The sequence below is a fragment of the Fundulus heteroclitus genome, chromosome 20 (assembly GCF_011125445.2).
Source record: "Fundulus heteroclitus isolate FHET01 chromosome 20, MU-UCD_Fhet_4.1, whole genome shotgun sequence".
Lineage (NCBI taxonomy): Eukaryota > Metazoa > Chordata > Actinopteri > Cyprinodontiformes > Fundulidae > Fundulus > Fundulus heteroclitus.
Window position 1 is genome coordinate 19,253,021 of NC_046380.1, and position 24,930 is coordinate 19,277,950.

The 24,930-nt window shown below is 39.7% G+C and overlaps 1 protein-coding gene across 2 annotated transcripts; it reads right to left on the bottom strand.

Annotated features, from left to right (window-relative positions):
* Positions 1-636: 636 nt before the first annotated feature.
* Positions 637-23,639, bottom strand: mst1ra (macrophage stimulating 1 receptor a). Of its 2 annotated transcripts, none has more exons than XM_021321926.2 (21): positions 23,488-23,639; positions 21,552-22,847; positions 13,726-13,902; positions 13,513-13,632; positions 13,252-13,422; positions 12,982-13,148; positions 7,845-7,974; positions 7,613-7,752; positions 7,340-7,519; positions 7,108-7,198; positions 6,745-6,972; positions 6,473-6,619; positions 6,218-6,380; positions 5,860-5,943; positions 4,706-4,915; positions 4,545-4,625; positions 4,086-4,267; positions 3,859-3,968; positions 3,372-3,537; positions 3,156-3,292; positions 637-1,673 (listed from the first exon to the last, which is right to left on the bottom strand). In XM_021321926.2, the coding sequence occupies exons 2-21, from the start codon at positions 22,761-22,763 to the stop codon at positions 1,442-1,444; spliced, it is 4,128 nt and encodes a 1,375-aa protein (XP_021177601.2). In that variant the 5' UTR covers positions 22,764-22,847; positions 23,488-23,639; the 3' UTR covers positions 637-1,441. The 2 variants fall into 2 exon arrangements, with proteins under 2 accessions (XP_021177601.2, XP_021177600.2); XM_021321925.2 differs by having other exon boundaries at positions 5,860-5,955.
* Positions 23,640-24,930: the final 1,291 nt, after the last annotated feature.

Consider the following 24,930-nt stretch of genomic DNA (forward strand, 5'->3'; position numbering starts at 1 on the left):
CTGTTTTCATTACATCAACATGTCCAAAACCAAAAGCTCTTCATTATTTTTTTTCTGCATCTATAAAATATTCATGAAGCATATTTTAAAAGCAGGATACAAAGATCAGTTACAGGCAGGTACTTTTTTGCTCTGGTTGGGTTGACACGTTTCAGACCTCTAACAGTGTGTGTGTGTGTGTGTGTGTGTGTGTGTGTGTTTTTCTCTCATCTACCTGGCAGAGAATAAAAGCTTTTTCTGCCTCGGGTTTTTGCCTTTGCCGTCAAGATTATTTTCACTTTTAGTTTTGATGATCCAGTAATACCTCTGTTTTTTGCAGTGAGTTTTCAACCCAAAATAGAGTTATTGGAACAGTGTTGTTTTCTGTAACACGTCAATTTACCGTATATATTTTTTATTATGTATAGTAACTTTAAAGCAGGGACACTAAAGAAATATTTACAGTCAAGCATTTATTTAAAAACATAGTCAGTGCAGTTTAGTGGAAAAAAAATGAAATAAAGTCATCATGGAAAAAAAAAAAACAACTGTCAGGTAGTGAGATTAGAAATAAGCCCCTGTCCGTTATTGAAAGCTTTTCTGCTTTTGGTTGCTTTGGGATGACCGTGCTGTGAAGTCAGTAAAGAAAATCAGTGCTTTTAATGTGTAATTTCCTTATTTTACTAAAGATTGTGTACATGCAGTTTTACATTCACTAATCAAATAATCGGAATACAATGTGTCGCACCGCCTGCTGTGTCATTTTGATTTAACTGAAGGACTGAATTTGATTATATTGTCTGTTCAAGTCCAGATAAATCCTGCTGTACTGTTTGTGCAGCAGCTCTGTTTGGAGATGTTTTACCGCACTGCCAAAGCCTTGCTGCAGAACAGGTCTCCATAGATTGAGGCCTCGGTTGCCCTCTAGTGATAAATATGGGTATGAGATGAGTTCCTGAAAAGCAAGATGAGCTCTCTGTGGTCCGGCACCTGCGGCTTTATTGTATTGCTTCTGCATACATTAATCCGATCCATGCTTTGAAGCTGCAAAGTATATTTCACAATATATCCATGTAATATAAGAACACTTGGGGCCATAAAAAAAAAGAATCCTGCTGACCTGTGGGCATTAATCAGTTATCAATAACAATAATGTTCTGAGAAACATATAATTAAGTAAAGACGTTCTTACATTCATTTTGTCTCATTGGTACCAGTGCTGAAAAAAAATTGTTTCAGTTTTTTTTCTCTCCCTATCCTGCTTCATCGGAATGATGAGAAACTGGCCGTGTCATGATCTCCTGTTACAACATACTCTTTCAAATATCAGTAGTGAAAGGTCTGAAAATAACCAACAGTTTATTAAAACAACTGTTTTCCGTACAAAAAAGAAGTTCCTCTCTGCGATCTGGAGTCTCTCATCCTTCCATGGGATTTCAGGGAGTCTTGCATCGCTGCAACCTCAGCTGTCTGAGGGGTCATCCGAGTCCAAGTCTGAGGCCTCGGCCTCATCACCAGAACAACTTAGTGGGGGGTACGGCCTTGGTTCATCCAAGTTGATGTAAGTAACCTTCAGGTTGATGTAGTGTTCTCCTTCCAGGCAGGACAGGATCTGGTCCACTTCTGCAACCAAGCTGTGGAAACTGGGTCTGCAGTCAGGTTCTGGGTCCCAGCAAGCCAGCATGATGGAGTAACTGTGGTGGATTTTAGAAAAAGATTTCATGAGAAGGTAAACGTGGAGACAGGCTGGGAAAGAGTGAACAGCCGTGAAGTGACAAACGGATTCAGTGGCTGTCACTGTTTGTATTACGACAAGCAGCAACTTCAATTCAAACTTCAATACCTTATTGGCATTTTATGTGACATAATAGCACATAATTGTAATATACTTGTAAAATGGAAAGAAAGTATGTTTTTTATAACATTTTACAAAAGATCTGAAAGGTACCTAGTAGAGTTCTATTTTTGAACACTAACTAGTCTTTTATAGTATCACATTTGTAAATTTAGTTCACAATACTAGTTATCTATATATTATACTCATAGGACAAATCGATCAGTAAAATTCTGTCTATAATAGTATACATCTCTATATTTATTCAGTAAAAACCCATGTCCTGTACATATGGAACCATTGTTTATCCTGCACTTGCTGCTATTGCACTTCTGGTTAGACCTAAACAGCATTTTGTTGCCTTGTACCTGTACCAGTGTAATGACAATAAAGTTGAATCTAATCTAATCTAATTTCTCTTTAGTTAAAGATGCACCTTTTATGGGTATGTCATTACCAGCTCGGCACAACTAGATACTTAAAGCTTTTGCCCCTCTTCATAAAGGAGCTCAGGATCAGTCAGGTTGGATGTAGCAGGAGTTTTAAAGCCGTGCCATAGATTCTCTATTAGGATTTAGTTCTGGATCTTCATAACAAATATGATAGCCATGTCCCTGCTGGAGAAAAGCATCCCCACATCATGATACTACAGCCATCATGTTTCGCCTGACTCTCTTTTGACTTTCTTTTAACAATGGGTTTCATCTGTCTACCCTTTAATAAAAGCCAGACTTGGGAAGTTTTCATTTAATGTATCTCCTGTGATGAAGAGATTCTTTCACCTGCACTTAAAAAGATGAACCAGGTGCTGTTGTCGACGTCATGTTAACGTTTCATCTCCCGTTGAAACACGTTGTTGGGTTAAATTGATTGTTTTCTAGTAAACATTACATAATTGTCTGTTTTCAACCCAAAAAAACATATTTAAGTGTTAACTCAAAACAAAATGTTAATATAAAGTGGACAGCTGTTCTGGTTAACTTTCTTTAGCGATGATCTTAAAATCTTAGCAACTCCTCCGGAGGTATGATGGAGCTCTTGACGGCGTTCCTCACTGAGACCTCCTTTGGCCTTCTTTTCAGTGTTTGTAGACTGCCATTTATTTCTACTGACAATGAATTACGTAAAGGTGGATACTAATTAGGTGACTATTGAAAGCAACTGGTTGCACTGGTATCACAGTGAAGGAGGCTGAACACAAATACGCAACACATTTGACTTTTTCTGTTCAGAAATTATCTTATTTCTTCCAGTTAATACCAATAATACCTGTACAAAATATTCTCAATGAATCACATGTTTATTTTATTGGATAAATATTGGAAGCTAGTGTGATGCTTACAGAGTATCCGGGCAATACTGTGGCTGTGGAAGTCTTCGTCCCTTCAACAAGTAGTGTGTGATGTCATAGGGGTCCACATCTGGATATGGGCTGGCTCCTCTGGTTATCAGCTCCCACATTAAGATGCCGTACGACCACTGGTAACACACGTAGGACATGCTGTAGACGCATACTTACTTTAGACTGTCGAACTTTCTGAATATCAGCCGCACTCACCACATCTGACTTTGTTGTGAACTTCTGTGTCTGCAGGCTTTCGATTGCCATCCACTTCACCGGCAGCTTTGCCTTTTTGTGATTCTGAATGCTGTAGTACTCCTTGTCATACACATCCCTCGCCATGCCGAAGTCGGCTACTTTTACTGTGAAATTTTCATCCAGCCTGCAGAGGAGAGAGTGGGACAACCATGTCTTATTTTTCAAGAAGTATTTGTTTTAACACTAGTTTAAATACCCATCAGTGCACAATTTCAAAAGAAAACAAAGAAAATTCAGCAAAGTGTCCCCAGATAATTCCGTAATTAATTTGAAATACAAATACTGAATAATTTGTTTTTAATAACTTGGGATTCTGCATTGAATATATTTGACCTTTCTCTCCCTCGTGTCTCGCTAATGTATTCTCCAAACACATTAAAGTCAGTAAACGTGGCACTAATGTGTAACAGGCCTGTACATCAATCAGGCTTTGATTCACACTCACATGCAGTTCCTTGCAGCCAGGTCTCTGTGAACAAACTTTTTTTGTGCTAAGTACTCCATTCCCCTGGCGACCTGAAGTCCGAACCCAATCAGATCTTTCACCGTTGGGTTCTGTGAACGAAAAATCATTTGCAATCAATGAAAAAGCTGGTTCAAACAGTGAGCTCTAAAATCTAGAAAGCCAAGGCGAGGTCACTCTGCGTCATAGTGGGTCACCGGTGAACTTACCCGTTGCTCAGATCGGATGAAATGACGCAAATCTCCATGTTTCATGTATGGCAGAACCACCAGAGGAAGTCCTTCCTTGGGCAGCATGATGCCCAGCAGAGACAGTATGTTGGGGTGGTGGAACTCCTTCATGATGATTCCCTCTTTGAGGAACTGGTCCACTTCACCCAACTCGGTGATTCCTGTTGATTTAAGTTAAACCCTTATCAGCAATAAGTCACAAATGAGTCACATGCACACATGAACACTGAAAACACATGTAACATATATACTATAAACACTTGCTGTTATATCTGTAATGTTTCTCCAGGCATTTTATTTAGGGGGGAAGGGGGTGCAAAAAAGTATTTTATATAGTCTTACTCTTCCCCTCAACATAATCTCCAGAACATTTCCGAGCAACGGTGCATAATGAAAACTCCCGTGATGATAATTTACTGTAGAAACAAAGGCACTTACTGTTTAATGACTTAACAGCACAATGAGTCTCTTGCTTATTGCTATCTATTAGGTATCCATGATAAACGATCCCAAAGTGTCCTGTGTTAAAATAAACAGCGGATTAAGAAAACTACAAAGGGAAATGTGGAAATGGTGCGGAAGCAAGAAAAGAGAATTACCTTTTCCAATAACTTGTCCCTCCTCAATTCTGAGCATCTCGCAAGGAATCAGCACATCTTTAACTTCTTCAATCAGTTGAGGGTTTGAGTTGACCATAGAGATGCTGTCCCTTGGTATTAAAGGGACCGCCAGATGATCGTAGCTGGAGGCGTACATTAAACCTTGGAAGGCCATTGCTCCTGAGCCTGACGTCTGACTCAACAGGGGACCTAGAAGTTAAAACAAAGGTAAAATAAAACATTTAGATGAACATTTTAGATGTGAACATCTGCGTGGGTGTATTTGCATTATTTGAATTTGTTCAAGGATAATCATGGTGCACATGGTACAACTTACAGGTCTTAGTAGTAAGAAACAAAATCTGGTGAAATCCTAATCTGTTGGTCAGACTTAAGAAAATACTGAAATTGGTATTGGCCATGAAATGAATCCTGGATAACCAGTCCGGGGTTATGCAGAAAATGGATGGATGGCTAGATGATTCCTGGATTCAGGTAGCAGATTTGAATCCAACAACGAATAAAATATTGTCTCCATTCTATGCAACATACAATGTTAAACTTGTTGCATTAAAGAATATGCTCTCTGGTGATGTGGTAACATACTGGAAATAGTGGGAGGGGTTTCAGTTTTCATTCATTTACTGAACGGGTTCGGATTGTTGCTCTTTTGCAGACGTTTTTGCAGTTTGACTGGCCAATCGCCCGTTTGATTTAATCAAAGGAGCATTGGCCAATTTCAAACATTTGTTGCTTGACTGATGCTTCACTACACGCTAGCTGTCAGCAATGTGATATTCATATTTTCTGTTTCTTTACTGTTTATTATCAGACTTTTCACTTATGAGATAGTGAGTTTTCGGCGCTTCATATCTTTTTGTGTACTTTCTTTTCTGAAAGTACACAAAAAGATGACACTAAATTAAAAAAAGAAGGTCCCAAGATCTTCTAAACATTTTTTTTTTTTTTAGTCGAGTTGCATTTTTATCCTTGGCCTTTCCAGGATGCACTTTTATTTGTACTCACTTCATAAACATATACAAGTGTTTTATATTTCTTACAAATGTAACTAATTTACCCAATCTAAATAGTACTTAATAAGGCTCACTTTGATCTTCTTTGTTTTCAAGGTTTTCCTTATTCATGTGCCTCACCATGTCTGTAGTCTGTTGTCGGAGACGTGTCAGCCAGGCTGATCCGATTTCGGGAAATTGTCGATAAACGATGTTCTATGTTGACTGCAAAGAAACCTTTGATGAAACATAATCGGCGAGTAAAAGATAAAAGCAACAGACTTAGAGTGCACTTGTTCCAGTTGATAATAAAGTGGAGAATAAATAGGCATGTTTTTCTGCAAATTCTAAACACAAGAAATAGTGGTATTTTTTATTTATTTTTTTGGAATGTACACTCATCAATCATGACATATGACCACATCTAAAAGTCTGCTATAGGTTTCCACTTTTGCATAATATTTCCAAGCTAACTCATAAGTTTTGTTTATGCCCTCACCTCTCTCTTTTTTTCTCAGATGCCTCATCACAAACAATGCAAGGCCCGCACCAACGACCAGTGCCGCAATAATGCCAAGCACAATGCCTGCAATCACGGGGTCGTTGTTGGTTATGTCATAGACAACTCTGCCCACATGATGATCTTCTCCATTCACAGACACCTGCAGCGGCAAATCAAAATGTGATTTGGTTTTCACTTTTTATTTGGTATCGGATTTTTGGTTTAGAATGAGGGTTTAAAGGATTTTCCTACCGTAACTGGCAATCCCTCACTGGGGACATTCAGGTCTTTAGGAATCCTGCAGGTTATTTCATTTTGTAGAATTTTATGGCTGCAGAGCTCATTGCCGATGCTCATTGCTATTTTCATGCATTTCTCCACTGATTGTAGCTTGTTGTGCTGTTAGAAATTAAAGAAATATTACAATATTTAAAGATACGTTTGGTTAATAGTACGTAACGAACTGTATTTAGGGTGGGCAAAAAACAACAAAAATTCTGATAAAATAGCTCAAACCGTCTTACATGCAGTGAAACTTCATTGCCTCCATGTTTTAGATGTAAAATGTTGCCTTCATTTTCAAATGGCAGGACTTCGGCGTCTGCATGGTAGATAAACTGTCTCTCATAGAGATCGTTTCCATCTATCTCAATAGAAATCGTTCCATTGTTAGATTTTTCGTCCGGCATGTCAGCTGAGAAGGCCGGAGTCCAGCACTCCAAGTGTGTGGAGTTTCCTAATCTGTTGCAGACCTCGAGTGAAATAACATATCATTGTTTAAAATCAAATTCAGTAAGTAATAGTTTTGGTTTCACATTTCTACTTGCAATAAGAAGATTAATGGTAATCAAAATTAAAACCTTTTAAAAGTTTGAGAGTTGACTTACTTTTGAAAATGTAGTCACACCAGATTTATACCGAAGCTCAACTCTGTGACCTGAATCCAGATTGCGACCCTTTATAACCAGCTTGGACCCGCTGCGTGGCACCAGAGGCAATGTTACTCACACCAATAACATTGTGATAACGTCTATTACCAGATACTTCATTTTTTTATCACAACGTTTGACTTAAGTTTCAGACTGATACTGCAGTAAGGGTATTAAGCGAGAGACCCACCTTCGGAAACTGCAGTGAGGATCGACAGAGTCTATGACGGGATCTTCCTTAAAGGAAAACCTTTTATCCGTTGTCACTTCAAGGTTGTCAATTAAGACTTTCACCGGCACTTCCCCAATGTTTTCGGCAGGTTTTGTTTTGCAGATTACTGAAGACAAACTTCCTGTTTCCTTAGGTTCACTGTTACAGTGGTAAAATCAGACACAGGTGAAATAAATGTATTCTAACAGTCAAGAACATTTCTAATAAGATTCAGTCGCCTGCATGGCTCACCTTGAAATCAATGTGCATTCTGTGTTTGCGAACAAAACCACTCGGTTGGTCCCAGAGTAGAGATGTTTGCCTTGGAGTGTAACTGTTGTTCCTCCAAACTTGGGGCCATGCTTGGGTTTGATGTCTGTTATACTGGGCTCCTGAAAGAGGTAAACAATTTCTTTTTGATTTCAATTATTCCTATTAATTATGTGGATTTTTTTTAAGGAACTTTAACAAGAGTTGTTCTTACCACAACAGAGAAGCCAGACATCTGGGCCATGCCCTCAATGGAGTAGTCACCCTCTACCTCTCCCTCATGTATTTCCAGGGTGATGTTCAGGCGTTGGTTTGGTACTTTTTCATTAATCTTGCAAACCAACCTGTGTAGTAAGCATATGTAATAATGTTTTGAAGGTATTTTAATGGAGAGCAGCTAGACACATCCATTGCGGATTAAAATCTCTGAGAATGCTTCAGACACATTTTCTCATCTTGCCGTGTATAATGCCACACCTAAAAGTGTAGATTCTCTTGACTGCAGTCAAGGGATGAAGGGTGTGAAATATTCTGTGTGCCACTGAGTAAACAAATTTTGCTGTAATGTCACCATCTCCTTTTTAAATACCTATAACTGACTGACTAACTTGGAATAAAAGTTTTAATCCTATAAATGCAGTTAACAAATGCCTAAAATGGTTAAACAATCCTTAGCTGAATTAATCAGAAAATAGGTCAGACTGTTCTGTTGTTGGAACCACGTCAAGCATTCTGCAAATTGAGCCTTCATCAGTGCAGACAGAGTATCTGCATAGCATAGGATGAGGTCAAGGAACATTTTTATCTGGTCATTTCTTCAACACTTGACTAGCACTAGCATAAATTCTGAATTAATGGTGAATTTTTAGGTTATATATATGAAGCCTGCTGCTATATTTCCGTCCAGCTGCCATGCAGATTTTAAGCAAACTTTTAAAATGTTGCAGAAAAGAAAAAAAGAAAGAAAATGTGATTTAGGCATGGTTCCATCTACTGTTTTGTTAATCAGGCCACACAAAGCATAATTTCATCAGAAGCTGATGTTATGCATGGCTGTAATGAATTGGAAGTACAGATTGCAAACTAGCATGGACCACACATCAAGAGAGGTTTTCTGGAATATGTCGCTATTGGGAAAGTTGTAATTGTTCTGTCATATCAACTAGTATTGCGGATGTTTTCATGTGTTAGGCGAGTCTCTGGGCAAGACAGCGACAGTGAGAAACAGCTGATCAGTCATGTGGGGTAAATGAGAACTTATTCGGCAAATGTGTCTCCAGCTCCCGTTTTGTGCATTGACTTTTGGCCAAACCTTTTTCGGAAAAGCCAAAAACCACCTCAAGCAAGCGTAAAAAATTTTTTTGTGTGAAATTGAGGAAGTAAATTAGAATTTTGACATTTCCATCAATCCTTTTCTAATATAATCATTCAAAATGCGCAAAAAAAATAAAAATAAATACGTTGATGTAAACAGTTTGTGTCGTCATCTCATGCTCTTTTTCGACATGCCCAAAACTTTTTAGGTATCCTGGTTTGGCTGAAGACCTAGATCAATAGTATCTCATATGTAGAAAGACGTTACCGAGGCTCTTTTGACAATGTTTTTTTTTTTCTATGCTATTGAAAAGTAAGGCAGACACAATAGAGGGATCTGAGTATCAGTTTAACTGGGACAGAGGACTTTAATGATCTGAGAACAATTTATGTCCATTTTAGTTATTTTCACACAGGCACTTTTTAATTAAGTCTAGCTTTTCTTCACCTTCCCTGTACCATCTTTAAAAACTTTTTGCTGATGACTACTGACTTGATTTTATGTCTAAGTTCAGCATTTGGTCTCAAAGTCAGATGGTGGTTTCTGAGACTTTATAATTATCAAGGCTAAAATCTATTTTATATTTATTAATTTTTTTGTGTGGGGGGAGGGGGGCTCAAATGCAACAAATAGTTTTTCCGTTCTAACTGAAAACAAAGAGCTGAATGATTTCAAGGCAAAAGGTCTGAAAACTCATTCACTTCATTCATAATTTCATTGCGGAGGTTGGTCAGTGTTAAAAAGTGCAATATTGCTCAAGATCAAGGTCAAATGTGACATTAAAAATTGTGTAGTAAACACATTTTATTTGTCTTAGATATGTTAAACTATATGCTGTGTTAAAAATACCTTGAGTTTGGTAAAGAAGCCTTAAATTCCTATTGATGTATCTGACACAAAGAATAAAAATAGTAAATTAATTAAATACAAGAATTTGAAATGTTTTGATTTACTGGCATAATATTTTGTCACTAGCACTCTTGCCTCAGTTTATTTAAAAAAATTACACAATTCCCTCGCAATCATAGACAGGAGGTTGAGTCTTATTTGGAGGTCATTATTGTGAGCCTTGCTCAGGGACCCAGCATGACATACTGAGTTTTGAACCACCAACCATTGTAGCCTTTCCAAGATGCAAACGTCCAGCGCTCTAACCACCAAGCCATCAAACCCACTAAGCAAAAATCCCTCTCAGCTGATGACTGCTGCTGAGTAATAGTTACATGTTGCTTCCAACTCACCACTCGGTGCTCTTCTGTTAAGAATCGTACAACACAGGCATCAAATAGCTTAATTTGCCATTCTGAACACAAAATAAAGAAAACATCAGTTTTCACTCTTTGCATCACTCATTGCATCATGTACACCTCTAATCCCTGAACATCTCTCAGGTTTGAGAACGGATGTGCGCGCGTTTACATGTTTAAACTTGCCTCATGAAAAGTACGTTTGTTCATACTTGCTTTATATGCTATGACGAAGGGTGTTTTTTTTTAACCTTTTGTGGGGGGGAGGGGTGGTATTACGGACATACTGACAAACGCAAGGCATGCAGTGTACACGGAGAGCAAGGATGGGCAACAGAACCATTATCCTGGTGCAGCATAGATGTGCCCTGAATTAAACAACTACCCCCTGATTTGTCTAAATAATCTTTCTAAAATAGATAACAAGATGGATCACTCGTACCTGCAAGTAAGAGACTGCTGTCTTTTTACTTTTGACTGTTTTAGTAGCATCATCTCTGAATCCATCTGGATGAGCTAGTAGCAAACTTTTTTTCTGTTAAGAAAACAATGCCAGTGGATCTGCTGAGAAATCCACATCCTGATGCTGTGGTGCTTGTCTGAGTTAAACCCCACAGCGGTAATGCAAATAGGGAATACAACCACCACCAGTCGGCCAACATAGTATTTGGTTACCATGGAAACTGGGCACATGCAGGACGATAAACACTGAGCATAAAGGAGTAATGTCTTAGTCAGGTCTCTGTGACGCTTAGATCTAGGGGTGGGAAATATTGACTTGTGATAAATTCATGATGTTCTATTTAGTCACAAATTAAACTGCTCTGGTGCTGAAAGGAAATAAAACCAAGATGATATTGTTTTCCAGCAAAAAGAGGATTTGTGATACCTTCAATTGCTTCCTCAGTAGATGCTTAAACACCTACAATTATTTTGGAATAATATTGATGAAAAGCTAACTTTTAAAGCTCACTTTGATAATCGCTTGCAGAAACTGAGGTTAAAATTGGGCTTCTCTTTCAAAAACAAGTCATATTTTCTGTTAACGCAAAGAAAAATCTTGTTGCCAGCACCTTCTTGCCTCTTTTGGACTATGGTGACATTTTTTTTATAACAATTTCTCACAGAATTCTCTTCATTTATTAGATTCAACTTATCTTGCAGCTCTCAGAGTCTGACATGTCTGTGTGCAAGTTGTAATAACTCGCTGTGGCAACCCCTGAATAAGGAAGCAGCTGAAAGGATTTACGTTACTTACTAGTGCGGAGCTCTAAGATTCATAACTGCATGCAGATATCTCACCCATCATTGCACTTTGTGGTCTTTAGTTAGCTGGTCATCACTGTCTCTGCCCAGAATCTGTCAATGGTACATTTCTATCTTTAAATCCATTCTTGGTTTGTTGCCTTTGTATCTGTCCTCTTACATGTTACCTAAACACAAAAATTCCTGTTTACCATCCCAGGATGTCAGTACTCTCCGTATTCTCTCGGTCCATAAAGAGTTTGTAAAAACAGCCTCCTCTTACTTTGCACCAGGAACTGAAACTGTCCAATCAAATTTCTCTGGGTGATTTTATTGTTATTTTTTTTTTTTAATCTGGCAACAACGTCACAAAGCTCTTGCTCCTGTTCTTATTTTTTTTATTCTTAATCATATATTATTTGAAACGTTGTGACACTCTGTTTTGGTAAGTCTTGTATTGTTCTACACAAGTTTTTAAATATGTGGTTACAGGTCTTTCCAGTAAATGAAAAAGGTTTGATAATCATCTTCTTTTTTGCAATACCTGCGTAAGTGCATATTGTCAGAGATCAATATACTCTGATGCTTATGTAAAAATAAAATGCACCCATTGTCAAATAGGCTACTTTAGTATTCTAGTTCCAAAACTTGGAACAATGGCACTTCTAAACAGCACACAATAATGGCATAAAAAAATCATTTCAAATATGCTGAAATTAACTGAACCCTTCAGACAGCTTTTGGGGTTTGCAGACATCAATTAGAGATTATTGTCTTCACTATAAATCAGAATTCTTATAATGATAACTTTTTTTCAACAATAATTGGTGCTGACTGACCTCCTACAAGTCAAGCAAGATACTTCATTGATATCAGAAATAGTGAGACACAATCTCATCTTCACATATTTTTGATATATCACATGATTTAAATTAAATACCCGTAGCTACGTGAACGTTTGATTAGACCTACACAATTTATTGAAGTGCAGTCATCGCTGAATATTAGTGTGGAAACGTTGCAATATAAATCATTGCTGGAACACAACCTTGGGTAAGATGTTATATTTGATGTCATGCATGAAAGTTCTGCATGCAAGTAATATTTTCGATTTGTTGGATGGACGTTCCCTGCCCTCAGTACCCACTATTGTCTTACAGTGTTTGCAGCCGAGGTGCTAAAGGTCACAAAGATTGAGGGACGACAATGTGATGTGGGAAGAAAAAGAAAAGAATCACAATATGTAGTCAATAACTTGACTAAAAATGATGACACACTTACAGGGAAAAAAAGGAGATGCTGTCTGAAGTTCTTAATTAGGTCAAATAGCAATAATCTGAGCATTTTAAAATCTAAACTGTGGTAATAAAGCTAAGTGTTAACCAGAGCTAAGGAAAAAAACAGAAAAAACAAAAGTAAACCAAAATCAGTCACAACCAGCATTAGCTGACATGTTTTTATGTGTCGAGCAGAGAACAGTGCAAGCAAAACAAAGCTGAGGAAACAAAATCTTTGTGCCAGTGTGTTGTGTCTGTGCATCTCACTTTGCATCGCTGCTTCTTGTAGGCAGGACAGCACACACGGTCCCAGAGTCAACTCTGATGGTATGTGTTTTCCCGCTGATGATGGCGGGTCGCCGAGCGGACTGAAACTCTGACCCACACAGTGTCACCTCTGTCTCCCCTCCAGCAGGAGCCGTTTTAGGGAAAAACTACAAAATAAACGTTGCAGTAACAGAAGATACTACAATTTTACAACTTCTTTTGTTAGAAATCTGCACACAAGTTAAGTAGTTACAGTTAGCAGCCTAGTACCTCCGTTATAATAGGTGCACATGAGTCTTTGCTCCAGACTGAGGTACACTTGGGCTTCCTGGAGCACTTTCCAGAACACCAGCCGCAGTTCATGAAGTCTGGAGCCGTCAAGCACCTGGGGCATGTCAGAAAATGTTCACACCCCGGTCCTGCCGATGGCACCTTGAACATCTTGTTCAGGGAGAGAGGAAAATTACAAATGAAAGTAGAGAAAAATGTTCTGTGTTCATGTGTGCATGCAGTAGAATATAACAAAGGTACCTTATTTCCAGCAGCAAAGACAAGGGAATCTTCTGAGTACACGGCTGCTGTCTTGAGAACTCCAACCTCCCCCAGGGAATAGTTGGCAAAAACTATTGGCTTGTGCAGTGTGAGAATCACCTACAACCAATTTAAACATAAAGGCCATCCTTATACATGTTGTTTGATACTTCATGCCCAAGAAACCTAATTAATCCAACAACAGCCCATTACCTGCAGTATCCTGCCGTCTGAGGTGCCAAAGTGCCCGATGGTATTATTTCCTATGGTGCTGACCAAAACAGACGTGAACAGGACGTCTCTCATCGCGCTGTTGAAGATGTCCAGTCTGTAGTGCGGCTTTGAGACCAGCGTGGCCTTCTGACGGCATGTGTGATTCCCTCCAGAGCTCTGCACAAGCAAAAGACCCACGTTCACTTAAAGTCAGCACTTAGAAACAGCAATACTTTCGAATTCAAAGTCCTGTTAGAATAATGAATAATCAGCAATGAGCTCACGTACAGGTGCATGTCAATAAATTGGAATATAATTGACCTTTAATTTATTTCAAGATAATGAATTCAAAAAGGGAAACTCCTGCATAGATCTATTGCACACTGAAGATTTCAAGTATTTCTTTTTGTTATTTTTGATGACAATGGCATACAGCTAACGCAAACCAAAAATTCGGCTTCTCAGAACATTTGTAAGATAACACATGTGAGATATTTGTAAGATAACGCCAACATTTGCAAGATAACACCAATAAAAAAGGATTCTGAATACATAAATGTCAGTCTAATGTAAGGTACTATGCAGCACATACTCTCAATGCGTGGATGGGGCTCTTTTGGCATGAATTTCCAAATCAATGCAGCGTGGCATGGAGGAGTGGCTCTGCTTTGGCTCAGGTTTCAGTCACATTCCTAAATGGCTTAGGAATGTGACTGTTTATTCTTGTTTGCTGTACACATCATTCTGTGGTGGTTCTTGAAACACTTCTGTGCTTTCTTAATCTCCCCCAGGACAGATAGGACTTATCTCACAACCCTCACCTTGGGCACCTTTACCTAACACACTTTTTTGTTCCACTAAACTTTCCATTAATATGTTTGCAAACAGCGGTTCGTCAATAGCCAGCTTCTTTATCGATGACCTTTTGAGGGTGTGTGTGTGTGTGTGTGTGTGTGTGTGTGGGGGGGGGGGGGGGGGGGGGGGTCAATGTCTTTGTGCTGGACAATTGTTAAAGTAGCACTCAGCGGCATGATTGTAGGCCAGAACATTAATTAGTTGAGGAAGTCTTCTTGTTTTGGAGTCAGATGATGGGAGGAGACTCGTGAGACTTGAAAAAATATAGTGATCTCAGCTTTGTTGACTTAGTGACTGTTTCTAAGTGTAATTTACACTCACTCAGTGTCTGTAAGGATGTTTCAATGAGTGCACCTCAGAGGTTTTCAACCGTTAGCCAGATTTGGGCCATACCAGTTAACATAACGTCACTTTAAGAAAAAAAAAAAAGGACAGGATGTGTTAAACTAATAGTAAGCATTCCGCTTCCAAGCAGCTTGCTGACTTGTCCCATCATGTCTCAGTTTGCTTATTTAACAGGATAACTTGTTAGAGGTTTTTCAGGCTGATGCTTACTTGGCGTATGTTTCCTGGTTTTACTTCTCATCCCCACGTTATGTAGTTTATGATCAATACACCAACATTCAACATCCAACACACAAATATATACATATATATGTATATATACATATATATATATGTATATATATATATATATATATATATATATATATATATATATATATATATATATATATATATATATATATATATATATATATTTATATATATTTTTAACTCTATTTTTTTAACTCAGATCTTCACATTGTTTGATTTAAAAAAAAAAATTTGCTTTTCATTCCTGCTTCACAGAGCTGTTGCGTAATTAACTTATTTGAGGATGATTCTTTTCATTGCTTGTCATTCTGTGATCCTGATAGATCTACTTCCATAAAACCCTTCCTCCCTCCAACATAAATCCTTTATATATTACTGAAATACGATGACAATACTGACCCTCTCCTTAAAACTCCAGCCTTTATCAGTAGGACTAATACGATGTGCTGGTTTGTTCTGATTCCAGTGTGTGTGCACATGCCTCAAAAAGCTCAAAGGGCACAGATGGAAGTCCATAAAAAAACGAGAGGCCACTCCTTTTTTTGTCAGGGACTGAGGCCAAATTACTGAAGCTTGAAGCCTGTGCTACACAGGGCTAAACTAGTATGCTTCAAGGTGTTTGAATTGGGCAGTTTCCCTTCTTTCTAATGTATGAACAATTATAGAGAAGTCGGAAGACACACTTTGAACAACGTTAAGTAGAGACGAGATGAAACACATTAGCTAATAAATAAAAGTGTAATACATTGATGTGAACAAAACTTGGATCAAATCTCTTTCCACGGGTGTCATTTTAGTGAAGATTGATTGTGTCTTTCCGAGAAAAAAAAAAATGACATACAAACTGGAAATGCTCCGCTTAAAATGAATACTAAGACTTTATTCTGATTAAAATGTTTTGTATGGTCATGGTCTGACACAGAGTGAAACTCCCGGTGGACACAAACCAGAGCAATGATGTGGCAATGTGCAGGTTAAGGCACTGACTCAACCGCCACTCCCTGTTCTCTCAACGGGGTCTGCTTTTCCTCGCTTTTCAAATTTCATCACATGATCCCTGCAAACTACACTACACCACCACCACTAAGTCGTGCATAAACATGAAAAGAAATGATAAAAAATGTTAAATAGAAATCTTAAAAAAGGGATGTGCATGTGTTCTTACCCCCTCCCCTTTTACTCTGTAGACCTTTAATAAAACCTAGTGTAATCAATTCACCAGTGTGTAAACTGATCTCACCATAAATCTAGCTGTTCTGTAAAGGCCACAAATGTTTTTCAGAGGATGCAGCAAACAGAGAAAATCACACAGGTCAAATATAGAACTGTGAAATATCTCAGTACTGCTGTTTTATCCTTAGGATGAGAATAAAATGGAACTTTTTGGTCAATATGCAATATGACACTAAGAGCCTGAAGACTGCAAATAAGGAGCGCTAAATTGCATGGGCAAAAAATTAAAAGTAACAAATAAATTTTAATAAATGTACGTGCAATAACTGGGGTTGTGCGGGTGATCTAAATGGTAAGTGGCCTGTACTTGTAGAGCGCTTTATCAAGTCCAGACGACTCCAAAGTGCTTCAATCTACATTCAGTTATTCACCCATTCACACGCTGAAAAGTTACATCTTTAGCCACAGCTGCCCTGGGGCAGACTCAGGCTGCCATGTATCGGCGCCACCAGGCCGTCTGACCATCGCCAACAGAGAAAGCAGCTGAGGTATCTTGCCCAGGGAGACAACGACTGAGATGGTCGGAGCATTGAACCAGCAACTCGCCGGGTACAGGACAATCTATCTAGCTCCTGCACCACTGTCGATCTACAACAATTGCATTCACAATGGATAAGATGTGCAAAACCAATTTGATCCGCCCCATTTATATGAGTAGATTGCATGTGCTACAGGCAGTTTGAGAGTGAGCATGAAAGAAAGATGAAGTTCTAAGCAATGCATATGGAGATAGTAATAATAATTATTTAAAAAATAATAGCATTGACATTAACATTATTTATAGTTCACTTAGCTGCAGTACGTAACATTTGTATAATCCTCCCAGTGGTCCATTTGCCATTTGCAGAAATGCACCTTGGCTGCACCCGAAACCTTCTAATTATAGCTCCTAGCTCCTGTTCCTGACCTTTCATGAGGTCAACAGTAAGAACTCTATTGTGGGAAGGAAACAAGCTTCAGATGGCTGTGCCGATTTTGGACATCCTTTAACTCACACGTCATTGTGCAACAGAGACACACATGGATAATTCTCAAATCCAGGCCTACAGCCTTATGTCACACAAAGGATTGTGGAATTCCTTATAGTTCCTTAGCGCCGGTAAGGGAAAGGGATTCCTAGGCAAAACTAGCCACGGGAGGAAGCACACAGGCTTCTTTTCCTAACTCCTTCCTTACTGACTGCGCTATTTGGACAGGACATATCATGGTGATCGCTGACACACTTCCGCTTTCGCTAAAGAGTTCTTTCTCTATAAAGGTATTCGGATTGAGCCGAATACCCGTGCCAAAAACCGCTACTACTCCTCCCCCACAGTGAAGCCTGTTGGGCGGCTCCAATATTCACCCGTCCTTGTTTTCTGAGCAGATGCAATAGTAATAGTAATATCATCTTTATTGTCATTGAAACATACATTACAACGAAATTTGTTCTCTGCTTTTAACCCATCACCCTTGGGGAGCAGTGGGCTGCCATGTGCAGCGCCCGGGGAGCAATCTGGGGTTAAGGGTCTTGCTCAGGGACCCAGAGTGCAGGCGCTGGGGATCGAACCTGGTACTTGCATCCGTCTCTGAGTGCAAGCACGCTGCTCTAACCACTAGGCCAAGACTCCCCATACGGCCACTCCAGAAACTGGCTGTACAACAGTAGCGCTGTGCTGTGGAGGAGGTGTGAGCAGCAGAACACAAGACTGCTAATAACCGATTAGAGCCAGACATTCATCCTGGCTCTGATTGGTTGTATCTCTCCTGGAGCAGTGGCTACATCCGAAAGGGTGTAATTGGTAAGGACTCTACAGCCAAAGCGGATGTGCGTCTGCGTTCTCCATGATAAATGCTGTCCGAATAGTACAGTCAGTAAAGAAGGCGGTAGGAAAAGGAGCCTGTATGCGTCCTATCATAGCTCCTTTAGCATAGGGAGCTCACAATGTCCCTTACCGGCGCCAAGAAGCCTAAAGGTATCCCACAATCCTTTGCGGGACATGAAGTATAAGCACAGCCCCCTCACAGAAATCAACAAAAATGTCTGGAGAGAAGAGAGAGCGCAAACTTCGTAATTCATTTTCCGAAGGCTGTAGGCCCAGATTTAACTCGCATCATTCATGCATGTTTCTGTCACATAATGACATCAGAGTTAAAGGCTGTCCGAATTCGGCAAAGCCGTCTGAAGCTCTCTTCCTATCCAAGATAGAGTTCTTACTGTTGACCCCGTGAAAGGTCAAGGAACAGGAGCTAGGAGCTAATGTTAAGGGCATTCGGATGGAGCCTGGGAAGCCAACCAGGGTGGCACTTTTTTCAATGACACATCGGGGGTGGCACAAGCGGTTAAAAGTAAAGAAATTAAAAATAACCTGTGTCCCAAAAGTGGTTTCCCATTATCTATCATATCACTGTTTAGGGAATTGGCGCCCCTGCTTGCTATGAGAAGATGCTGCAGGTGCTGACAGGCTGTAGGCAAAATGAGACAAGGAAAGTTCATGGGGAGGACCAGATCACCTCTGGGTCTCTCAAATGGACCGGGCAACAGGGCTGCGGGGGATCCACTCTACAGTCCAATTGTGTTATGGATTTAGTGGGCTAAAGTCTGTCACACCAAGGGGCGGACTGGCAGGGAGGTTCGGGAAGATTCCCACCCGGCCGGTCTGTTTCAGGCCAAACCGGTCAGTGGTCCAAATGTTTGCTTTATTTTCCTTCTACCCATTAATAAAAGCAGCCGTGATGATGGCGCAGTAAAGCATGAGGCTGGGTCAATCTGATATTTTGCAAGATACTAACGGTGCCTCATAATAAAAAAAAAGCAGGAAAGAAACTGGAGCGAGTTAAAGAAGCAACAATGTTGGAAGGAAAGAAGAAAGAAATAAGTGGAGTAGAGAAAATTTCTGCATGATGCACTTTGTGTACAAAATAAACCTGTTACGTTTTTTACCGCTGTTTTCTAACTGTGGGGCCGCAGTCCTTTACTGGATGAGTAGAGTTAAGTGTGATTACACTCAGTCAGGCCAGTAATGCACCAAGCAGCCTGGCTACAGGTTAGCAAACACTCCCTACATGGTATCTGTAATTCTTCTGCATTCTTGTTTGTTTTCACTGGCAGCGTTGCTCTCCTGTGCTCAGTTCCACTAATTGTTTAGGCAGCACCACCTGCACTTAGCTCATTAACTCTGAGAAGTTGCACCTGTGGATCTGCTTATATATTCCTGCCTCTCACAGCCAGTCTCTGCCAGAGTCTTGAACCCCATAGCATGAATAAACCATCCAGTGATCTTTAATTGTCCATCTGATATTGATCTCTGTCTGTTCTGTGGATTCCCGCCTGTTTGGCTCGCCTCTGTCGGACTCTCCTACTGCCCTCCGATTTCTGGACACCAAAAACCTGAACCGTCTCACGCCCAAATCTGTCGGCTTCTGCCCCTTTCAAAAACCTCTGCCTGTCTCTTGCCTATTGAGTATGACCCTAGCCCAGATTACGGATTCCCTTCTTGCCTAAGCCCCACAACTTGTCAGCTTTGAACTGATTCATCACCAGTTAAAGCTGCATATAAAGCTGGAACTCTCGGATCTAATTGTCTGGACCGCTGCCTCAATCTGGTTCCTGAGAAGGTTAGTAGCTTATTTTCAGTGTTCACACATCCTCACTGAGTGTGGTTCAGCCACTAACCTATCTCTCTCCCTTTCAGCGGTTCCTGAGTGCGTTCCAGCCGGTTTCCTTGCCAGCTACATTTTTAACTCAAATCTCTTAAATGTTGTCCGACTGAATTACCGGCTCTCCAGTTTCTTACCCGTTACACTATCATCCCATCCCAGACTTGGCATTTATGATGAGTGTGTTTTGGATGTGTTCAGGGCACACAGAATATTAAAGGTTACACAATGTGTTTAAATAATTAATCTGTTTTGTCAATTAAAAATGAATCTCGATCCATACTGGCTGACCAGGGAATGAAAGACATTACAGGACAGTCTGTGTTCAACGGATAATATTTTAATAAAAATAGATACATCCTGTTTTCTTGTGTTTCTACATTCTACAATTTAAAGAAAAATAGAAATGAGCTGAGTAATTTACTTACTGTTTGTGTTTAACCCTTATTTTTATTTTATTTTTTATATTTGTGTTCTAACACTTTACATTCTAATTAATTGTAGCTGAAGAGGCCAGTTTCAGTCGAGGTTGTGGAGTTGATGAAGAGGGACAGAATAATGCCAGTCATAGGCATGAGGAGGAGACAGATGAGGAAAAAGTGATGGAGGAGTAGGAGGAACTGCCCACAAAACAGTGCCAGATGCAGGGCTGGGTTGGTAATAGGTATTTGCATTGAATCATATAAAACTCAGAGGATTGCAGTCCAAACCAAGGCTTTTTGTCATCTTCTAGCTAATAGGCTGAAAAGGTTGGTCAATTTCAGGTATACCTTGTATTTGAAAGTGTGAAAAGCTGCTTGTTTAGTAAACTTTGGAAAACTGAAAAGTTTTTTGTTTTTTTTACAGATTTTCAGGCAAAGTTCAATGTTTTCTCAAAGCTCCCTTCTTTCAGCTTTAACTATCTCAAAGTGGTACCAACAAAAGTAAAAATGAAGAAATAATTTAAGGGATTAAACATCAATCATAAAACGCGGAATGCTAACTATGTCAGCTCCTCTCCGATCCCTCCTCTGACAGAGTTTAGCCGAGGAAGGAGTGGTACGGTCAGACTTGCAGCCAGATTCAAGTCCAAACAGCTGGATTTACCTCCACCAAATCCTCACAATGGCCACTTGAGGCAAAATATTGCAAATCAAGGTAGCCCCATAATTTATACAATACAACTGTGCTCTGTAGGGAGCCCGTAAAGGAGCATTGAAGGAGGAGAAAAAAAATCCCTTTCACGCCTAGTTATGGATGGCTGGTTATATTGTGGCAAAAGTGATAAATTCAAGGCGCTGTAAAACAGAAGCACTCTCATTAAAGTTCAGAAGGGTGTTTATTATTTCTAAATTTCACATTTCCTTTATCAGGTTCCTGTGGCTTAAAGGTGGACCCCTCACTGCTGTGTTTTCAGGTGGCTTTATTGCATAATGTTTGCCTGAACAGGTCATTTCCTGTCTAGGCACAAACAGACCTGTGCACCACTTTGTTGGTACAGAGAAATAAAAAAAATGACTCACTTCATGGGGACAGCTCTCACACGTCTGGAAGTGGCAGAGGCCTCTGGACAGCTGCTCCGTGCTTGAGCTACAGCATGCCTCCACGCCACGGTCAATTGCGTCGTTGACTTTACTCACAGGAAAGGCGCACAAGGCTGAGGTTCTCTGACGTTCACCTTGCTCGTTAACAACTGCGAACACCCCGTACAAGATGTCATCCGTCATGCTGACCCTCAGCTCTTCAGCCAAGTCCTTCCCTGCATGTCCCAAATGGGCGGCCTGCAACCCGTTATATACAACGTCCTTGAAGACGCTTCTTTTCCTGCGTTTTGGTTCGAACCGGCACTCCAGCACCACCTCTCTGTACATCCACACTTCTGGGGTTGAAATAGGCAACCGTCCCAAACGAGTCTGAAAGGGCGAGTTGTTCCTGAAAGGATTTTCTCTCTGCACGGACAGAAAGTAGACAAAGTCTTTGGTGGAAAAACTGTAAATGTAGTCAATGTTGTAAGAGTTGCGTAGATTGGGCAACACGGTCAGCCCATCCATGACCTTATGGAAGCCATCTTCAGTTGAAAGTGCCCTCAATACTGAAATTGACCTCCGTGGATATCTCTGCACCACTTTGTCATTAACGGAAGCTGCTACGAAGAATAATGTTGTATGTCCATCGTCGACGGCGATGACTTTGGTGCCAAGAGGGCTTGCTATACAGTCAGGGCAGTCAGTAGGAGAGTTCTGCTCTTTTTTGTGCAAGCATTTGGGTTCAGGTTGTGGAGAACTGAAGTCAATAAAATAACAGATACCATGTTGTGTGTTTCCACAAATGTACAAGTATGGAAACATGAATGGAAAAGGATCCAAAACAAGAACCTCGTTGTCTGTGTCCACTGGGCCTTCCGGCTCGGTTTCTATGTCACACACCAGACAGGTTTCACAGTCTGAACTGCCAATGGGTCCCGTTTTCAACTCCCATTTTTTTCTCATAGAATCGTTAACCGCAACTATGGCATTCTGGCATCCAAGATACACTTCTGTTGACTCTGAATGCTGGTTCACCACAATGTTCTGTATGGGTTTGTTTGTTTGGAAGTACGGCAGAGAGTATTTCACACTGAAATCCACTGTCCCTTGAATCGCCGGACGGTGATTCAAGGGACAGGTTTGCTGTCCCGAGGCAGTTTGCGCTTGTATCCATATGCAGATTGCCAGCAAGGCTGTCACAGTGACCATCTCCACACCACAGCCCACTTTGATTGAGCGCTACCTGCAAGACACTTTCCAAACAGAGAACATTCTGGAGGGGAAGCGTGGGCCCTGTGGGATAAAACACAGAAGGAATTTTGAGATTCAACAGACAAGAAGGCTGTAAAAGTTCATTTCAACATTTGACAGAGCTACACTGACTCAAAAGAGGAGGCGGATTGAGTAAACATTTAGCCGTTTCAACTAAAAAAAGAGGGGGAGAATTGTCAGGCCACTTGTGAGCAAATACTTCCTTTTAAAAGTGTATGTGGTTTAAAACTGATGGAGCCATGAGATGGGGTGGGACAGTGGCAAAAAAAAGAAGAAAAAAGTACTAGGGAAGAGATTAAATCCAAACGGACTTGCTGTAACATGTGGAGCACTTAATGGAAACCTTCAAGACTACATAGTAACACAAAACAAATACAGGCTAATTACAACTTGACATATGTCATATGCTGGTTTAAGATTTTATTTTACAGTTTTTATTTACCTGAAATTAATTTATCTGAAATTAAGTACTAACCTACAGTTATTACAATAATGAAAAATGTTGAAATCTGAATGTTTTGATTATAGATACAGTATCTATCTGAACAAGAAAACTAATGCTGGTTCGGGTACTTTGATACCAGTAAACATTTACTTATGTTCCTTTTTAAAGAGGATTATTTGAAAGCTCCTTCTGTAAAGGAAAACAAGAATACCTTACCTTAGTCTGAAAGTCAGGCAGAGCGCTGGAACCTGTCCCACAAACTCTAAAATGTATTCCTTTCAGGTTTAGCTTTTGTGAGAGAAAATTGTTCGGTAAGAGCAAAGCTCAAATCTAGGACTGTATTCACCTGCCTGCGTCACAGTATCACTCTCACTAACAGAGGACTCAGATTGTCAGGGGAAAAAAAGGTTGCTGAAACTGTGAAACAAGAAGTGGTCTCAAAATCAACACAAGTTCACCTCAGCTTTCAAAATAAAAGTGCATATGCGCTCCTCACTCATGCCTGATTTTTCTTATGTTAGGGTTGATAAAAAAAAACTTGATGCAAACTTACAAACACTCATTGAATAATCAATTAAAACTAGGAATACATGATTTAGATAAAATAATAAATTGTTAATATAGCACATAATTGAATGAATGATCACAGTGGGTCAATCTATTTTTTTTATGTTTGCATCTAATTTAAAAAAATGAATTTGGTTTATTTGTACCTCAATACTATTTATGCATAATTCAGCTGTCACTCGAAGGTAATATTTTTTTTGTTTCTTCTCGCAAAGTAATTTACATTGTTTTCATCAGCTGTAATTTTTCTTGGACCAGCCTCCAGCAGCTCCACAGGCAATAATTATACCATCACAGGGCAACACAGAGACACACAGGACACACGCATACATACTCATAATGGCAATCTCAACAGAAAAAGTGAATCTAACGATATTTTCAAACTTTGTGAAAAACCCGGAGTAGCTGAACAGAACCCACAATTGAACAGGGAGAACACACAAACACCCAAACTCCAAGGCCCCAGTTGGAATTTGAAGCTATTTAAACAGCTACAATAAAGTAAAAAGGCTTTTTATTGCAGTGGAACACAATGTTCTTGTCAAAAAAAAATCTGTAAAATCTGTATTTTTTTAGGAAAGAATCTAACAAAATAAAACACATTTGTTTTTATTATGCTGCGGGAGGCAATAACATATTTAAAGATAACATTTAAATCATTATTTGTTGTTTTACATTTTTTTAAGGTCAGACAGAGGTAGTAATAAATATAACCTGAGGAATGTTATTTTTTATTTTGTTTGATCATTGATTTATTTCAACCAAATAACCAAAATCTGTTAAACTAGTGCTAGAACTGGTTTCTACAGTCAAAAATACCAATTGTGTTGAATAGCAGAACTTACAGATGAGAACTGAGTTTTAAAGTAAGACAGTCAGGGTTTATTTTGTTAAGGCGGAAGACAGGAAACACCCTCTTCACTGGCTGACTTGACATGAAGGTTTTCCCATCTGGGTGCTGTCCTGTCAGGCCACGCCTGTAATAGGGAAGTAAAAACTGTTGCGAAATTTGTCCACCTTTAAGGGAAAACTATCCTAGTGGTTTTCTTCGTAAGATGTCATCTCATGATTCTCCGCAGCATATTTTCACAC

Excerpts from the sequence above, each read along its gene's own strand:
- mst1ra (XM_021321925.2), bottom strand. The coding sequence starts at position 22,763 with ATGGTCACTGTGACAGCCTTGCTGGCAATCTGCATATGGATACAAGCG. Across the intron at positions 4,268-4,544 it reads TGCTGTTAAGTCATTAAACA|GAATCACCGAGTTGGGTGAA; the intron begins GTAAGTGCCTTT and ends TTAAATCAACAG. Across the intron at positions 3,293-3,371 it reads TCACAACAAAGTCAGATGTG|TGGTCGTACGGCATCTTAAT; the intron begins GTGAGTGCGGCT and ends GTGTGTTACCAG.